The following is a 6,539-nucleotide window of genomic DNA, read 5'->3' on the forward strand; positions in this document are numbered from 1 at the left end:
TGCCCGCCAGCCAAGGGAGTCTACATTCCAAATTTGAAGGAAATCGCTCAAGCCATTTCCGAGATACGAGCTGCCAAAGTTTCGTTTTTTTTCTTCTTCGTCTTTTCGCACACTTGCAAAAATTGCTATAACAAGCAAACGCGTACTCCGATCGCCTTGAAATTTGGCACACAGAAAGGGAGTCCAAAGGCGAATCCTAGCATCAAATTTGGTACAAATCCGATGAATGGTTCAGGAGTTATGACCGATTATTCGCGTAAAACAAGATCGATTTGTTGTCACGCCTACTGGGTAAACCGCTTCATGGAATGAGTTGAAAATTGCTATGTAGATGGAGTAACCATCGTAGGAGTGCCTTTTGGTGGTTTGAAAGGAATCGAGATAAAGACCACGAAGATATGACACAAAACCCAACCTGTGTCACAATTACGCGATCGATTTTTATGAATAAAAATGTATTAGTTTTCACGCCTACTAGGCAAACCGCTTAGAGCAATGAGCTGAAAATCGGTGTATAGCTGGAATTATCTTCATAGAAAGTCCTTGCAGTAGTCCAGAAGAATCGGATTACAAACCACTGAGTTATGATTCTAAAGCCAACTCCGTGTAGCAAATGCGAGATCGAGATACTCTAATAGAACAGTCACCCTAATAGAGCATTCGGCTAATTTATTTACTCCATTATAGAATTTTATTACATCACAAGTTATTGTGTAGGGAGTTCAGCTGCAAACAGTTAATCTTATAGACAGTTCAGCAAGAAGACAGTCACCATGTGGAGAGTTAAGCAAATATACCACTATAGAGATTCAGAACATTACAAGTCACACTGAAGAAAGTTCAGCTATAAACAAGTCATGCACTGTGTAGAGAATTCAGCTACAATTAAGTCACTCTCTAGAGAATTCAGTTACACAGAATTCAGCTACACACAAGTCACTGTGGAGAGAGTTCAGCTATAAACAAATTACCCTTTAGAGTGATCAGCTACAAACAAAACACTTTGCAGGGTGTTCAACTGCAACAAATCAATTACCTTTAGAGCGATCAGCAATGAACAAATCAACACAAATCTACCTGTAGAGAGATCAGCTAGAAACAAATCACCCTGAAGAGAGTTCAGCTACAAAAAATCACCCTGTAGAGACATCAGCTAGAAACTAGACACAATGTAAGGAGTTCAGCTACAAGCAATCACCCTGTAGAGAGTTCAGCTAAAACAAATCAACCTGCAAAGAGATCAGCTACAAACAAATCACCTTATAGAGAGTTCAGCTACAAACAGATTACCTGTAGAGAGATCGGCTACAAACAAATCAACCTGCAGAGAGATCAGCTATATACACACAAATCAACTTGTAGAGATATCAGCTACAAACAAATCACCCTGTAGAGAGATCAGCTAGAAACTACACACAATGTAAGGAGTTCAGCTACAAACAAATCACCCTGTAGAGAGATCAGCTACAAACTAGACACAAAGTAAGGAGTTCAGCTACAAGCAAATTACCCTGTAGAGAGTTCATCTACAAACAAATCAACCTGTAGAGCAATCAGCTAGAAACAAATCACCCTGAAGAGAGGTCAGCTACAAAAAATCACCCTGTAGAGAGATCAGCTAGAAACAAATCACCCTGAAGAGAGGTCAGCTACAAAAAAATCACCCTGTAGAGAGATCGGCTACAAAGAAATCAACCTGCAGAGAGATCAGCTACACACAAATCAACTTGTGGAGAGTTCAGCTACAAACAAATTACCCTGTAGAGAGATCGGCTACAAACAAATCAGCCTGTAGAGAGTTCAGCTAAAACAAATCAACCTGCAGAGAGATCAACTACAAACAAATCACCTTATAGAGAGTTCAGCTACAAACAAATTACCCTATAGAGAGATCGGCTACAAACAAATCAACCTGCAGAGAGATCAGCTACACACAAATCAACTTGTAGAGAGATCAATTACAAACAAATCACCCTGTAGAGAGATCAGCTAGAAATTACACACAATGTAAGGAGTTCAGCTACAAATAAATCACCTTATAGAGAGTTCAGCTACAAACAAATCACTCTGTAGAGAGATCAGCTAGAAACTGGACACAATGTAAGGAGTTCAGCTACAAGCAAATCACCCTTTAGTGAGTTCAGCTACAAACAAATCAACTTGCAGTGAGATCACCTACAAAAAAGCACCTTGTACAGAGTTCAGCTACAAACAAATTACCCTGTAGAGAGATCGGCTACAAACAAATCAACCAGTAGAAAGATCAGCTACACACAAATCAACTAGTAGAGAGATCAGCTACAAACAAATTACCCTGTAGAGAGATCGGCTGCAAATTAATCAACCTGCAGAGAGATCAGCTACACACAAATCAACTTGTAGAGAGATCAGCTACAAACAAATCACCCTGTAGAGAGATCAGCTAGAAACTAGATACAATACAAGGAGTTCAGCTACAAGCAAAATCACCCTTTAGTGAGTTCAGCTACAAACAAATCAACCTGCAGTGAGATCACCCACAAAAACGCACTTGTACAGAGTTCAGTTACAAACAAATCACCCTGTAGAGAGATCAGGTAGAAGAATTCACCTTGTAGAGAGGTCATTTACAAAGAAACCATCATATAGAGAGTTCAGCTACAAAGAAATTACCCCGTAGAGAGTTCAGCTAGATGAAGTCACTTTGTAAAGAGTTTAGCAACAAAGAAACCATCATGTACAGAGTTCAGCTACAAAGAAACCACCTGTACAGAATTCAACTACAAACAAATCACCCTGTATAGAGATCAGCTAGAAGAAGTTACCTTGTAGATAGTTCAGCTACAACAATTCACCCTGTAGAAAGATCAGCTAGAAGAAGTCACCTTGTAGAGTGTTCAGTTACAAAGAAACCATCATGTAGAGAGTTCAGCTGCAAACAAATCACTCTGTAGAGAGTTCAGCAACAAAGAAACCGCCATGTAGAGAGTTCAGCCTCATACAAACCACCTTGTAGAGAATTCAACTACAACAAATCACCCTGTAGAGAAGAAGTTACCTTGTAGAGAGTTCAGCTACAAAGAAACCACCATGTAGAGAGTTTAGCTGCAAACAATTCACCTGTAGAGAGTTCAGCTAGAAACAAATCACCCCGTAGAGAGATCAACTGGACGAAGTCACCTTGTAGAGAGTTCAGCTACAAAGAAACCATCATGTAGAGAGTTCAGCTGCAAACAAATCACCCTGCAGAGAGTTCAGCTACAAAAAAAATCACCCTGTAGAGAGTTCAGCTAGACGAAGTCACCTTATAGAGAGTTCAGCTACAAAGAAACCATCATGTAGAGAGTTCGGCTATAAAGACACCACCATGTAGAGAGTTTAGCTGCAAACAAATCACCTGTTACAGAGAGTTCAGCTACAAAAAAACCATCCTGTATATAGTTCAGCTACATTTCAAGTCACCCAGTAGAGAGATCAGCTGCAAAAAAAATCCTGTGGGGAATAATGAGCATGTAATAAATATATGTATATAATTTGTATAATTACTAATAAAATTAAAAATAATTGAAGTACTAAAATTCTTCTTTAAGTTCTTTTCTTCTTCCTGTGGTAAAGAAAAAAACACATGGGTTAAAAAAGCCCCAAAGCCAGCCATAGGCCGGCTTTGCAGTATACAAATACAAAAAGAAGTGATATCTAATCAAAAACAGCCAAGCTGTAAAAAAAAGGTGCGGCCCCCATAAAGGCCATAGTGAAAAAAGATGTGAAATCCAAGGTGGCGGCCAAGAAATGGCTGTGATGGTAGGTTAATGGTTACATTTTAATAACGGCAATTCAGGTGAATTTTGTGCCGCTTGGTCTTGGCACCAAATTCACCTGGATTGTTGTTATTAAAATGTAACCATTAACCTACCATCACAGCCATTTCTTGGCTGCCACCTTGGATTTCACATCTTTTTTCACTATGGCCTTTATGGGGGCCGCACCTTTTTTTTACAGCTTGGCTGTTTTTGATTAGATAGTACTGTCATGAAGCTTTGATCTTTTCTCCAAATACAGGTCACTCAAAATTCAACCTCACATTTCTTTCATAGTATTGGTTTTGTACAGTATGCTTCAAGATGACCTGAAATGCTTCTCAAAAGTTTCTATGAAATTTAAAAAATGTATAATATTTATATATTTGATGGAATTTTTTGCTGATTGACTGACTAACTTACCAACCAACAAATAGCACCTAAGATCAGTACAGGTATAACTCAATGATGGCTATTAACATTAAATTATATTGTAGTAAATATCTTTTATTGTTTTGGTAACTTATACAGCTACTATGTAACTAGTTATATATGTGAAGTCATGAGTTACTGATCGTGTCATTAGTTAATATGTAACTTTTAATATAATTATCACGTATATACTACTGTTATTGTGTTTAGATTCTCATCTGGCTAAGAAAAGTTTGCATGGAGGGAAAGAATACAAGTTGTACAAGAAATATTTTGCTGAAATGACACATACGCTGACTGATATTGATACTCTACTTCCATATTTTATATCAAAAGAAGTCATAAATGTTCAAGATAGAGCTGTGATTAAGAGTAAACCCAGACCCTCGGATCAAGTTAATGAGCTTTTGATGTACATCAATGGTCCTTTGAGTGTGAATGACACAACCAGCTTCTATTCTTTGCTAGATGTTATGGAAGAACATGGAAACATCACTACCAAGCAACTGGCCAATGCTATGAAAGGTGTCTACAGCATGCATAGACATTAAACTGCTCTGTTTGTTTGCATGTGTACAATAAATTGCATAAACAGGAACACACAGGGCTGGTGAAATCTGTATATAACAGGTTTACATATGGGAGAATTTTCAGACAGAAATTACACTCTTTTAGTACCCAATAACAAAGCAACATACAGGTTTTGTATTCGAAAATTATTTTACAAGAAAAAAAAAGAAGCAAATTACTGTAAGTAAATTTTGTCCTTAATGTAAGCCAAATTTCACAGCAATCAAGCAGCATGTTTATATTTATAATGTTTTTTTGTAAAGTGAGTGAAAAAAGAAGAAATCTAAGCCTCTGAATGAAGAAGTCCGGATAAACTTTGAGAGCTCATAATTGATTAGGAGATCTTGCTTAAATTTGGTATGTAGGGTGCAAAAGATGGAGGGCGCAGTATAAAAATCATCTCAGAGAGCACAAAAGTTCCATATACATGAAAACTGCATTTTCTTTGTCAATATACCCACAGTGATCTCTTGGCTGCATGCCACACTTCTGGGGAGTGTCAGACATATTTAATGATTAGCTTGCACTTCATCAAAGTTCACTCTTAAACTTATTTATTTTGCTATTGTGTAATGCAAATATTGAAGCATCTTTATCCATTTAAGTCATCTAATTTGTAAAAAAATTCCTGTGTTAAAAATTTGAGCTACTGTGTATGGTATAGTTATATAATGCAACTTGTTTGCATTTTATACCATTAGGTGAATTGCAAGCTCAACATCAGGCTGATCATAAAGTACATCAAGGACAAGCCATCACAAGAAGTTTGTCAGCTGATGGACACTTGCGTATTAATGGTGTAGTTTGTAATGGCCAGCATGAAAGTAAGTTTATATTCTAGCAAAAAAAAACAAACATGCAGCTGGACTAAAAGAAAGGGAGTGTCCAAAAAAGTACAAAGAACTGGGACTAGTAAAGAGTTGACATCTAAGAGTTTATTTCAAGTAGCTAAAATTCAGCATTGAAGATCATCCTAACTAAAGATCCTATACTTAAATAAATCCTAGTCTCTTTTGTGTAGCTTTTGTGTTCACAAATATAGGGCATCCTTAATAATTATAATATATCTTGACGGTCAAACCATTTGTACAGCATTATTTGTCCACTCAGTTACAGGTAAACGTATTATCCCTATTGACTTCCATTAGTTTATCATGTAAGATTGGAAAGTGATATATTCAGGTAAAATTTATTTTAGTACCCTGTCTCCCTGGTGAGACCACCATGGTCTAAGTGTGGCACTTGGCTGGTATGAGGGTAGCCTGCAGATCTGGGTGGGATTTTTTCAAGCCCTTGTAGGTATTTGTCCTGTTTCACATTTAGTAAAACATTTCCGCTTATAGGCTCCCTAGCTCATGGTAAACACCTCTTACAGACGTCCAGTGCCTAACTGGTAAAGCAAAGGAAAATGAAAGTATTTCAATTGACCTTTCAAAAAAATCATTATACAGTAACTGTCATAAACATACATATTTTATGTACTTTGATGCTAATCTTATATAATTCTCATTTAGCTGACTGTTGTATTGGGGCAGCATTATCTTCAACTGATTATGAAGCAATTTTAGATGATAGAGAAGTAGAAATAAATGAAACACATTTATAAACTATTTTTAAAGCTGTTTTACAGTATTATTGCATTGGCACATGTCATCTGAATTGTACTATTCTCTGATCAATAAGAATGAGGCATTAGCTTGATTCAACATAATAAATAAATCTTAATATGTAATAAATGTGACAGTATATTATTATTGTTAT

General features: G+C 36.8%; 1 protein-coding gene across 1 annotated transcript; it reads left to right on the forward strand.

The window, feature by feature from the left end:
- Positions 1–4,232: 4,232 nt before the first annotated feature.
- Positions 4,233–6,539, forward strand: LOC136256709 (uncharacterized). The gene is made up of 3 exons (XM_066049715.1): positions 4,233–4,733; positions 5,480–5,602; positions 6,293–6,539. Exons 1-3 carry the CDS (start codon positions 4,490–4,492, stop codon positions 6,382–6,384), a joined length of 459 nt encoding a protein of 152 aa, XP_065905787.1. The 5' UTR covers positions 4,233–4,489; the 3' UTR covers positions 6,385–6,539.

Source organism: Dysidea avara, chromosome 5 (genome assembly GCF_963678975.1).
Source record: "Dysidea avara chromosome 5, odDysAvar1.4, whole genome shotgun sequence".
NCBI classification, from domain to species: domain Eukaryota; kingdom Metazoa; phylum Porifera; class Demospongiae; order Dictyoceratida; family Dysideidae; genus Dysidea; species Dysidea avara.

What these genes read in the sequence shown, in the direction of transcription:
- LOC136256709 (XM_066049715.1), top strand. Translation starts at nt 4,490, where the DNA reads ATGACACATACGCTGACTGATATTGATACTCTACTTCCATATTTTATA. An exon ending in ACTGGCCAATGCTATGAAAG is followed by an intron (nt 4,734 to 5,479) that starts GTGTCTACAGCA and finishes TTATACCATTAG; the next exon opens with GTGAATTGCAAGCTCAACAT. An exon ending in TTGTAATGGCCAGCATGAAA is followed by an intron (nt 5,603 to 6,292) that starts GTAAGTTTATAT and finishes ATTCTCATTTAG; the next exon opens with CTGACTGTTGTATTGGGGCA.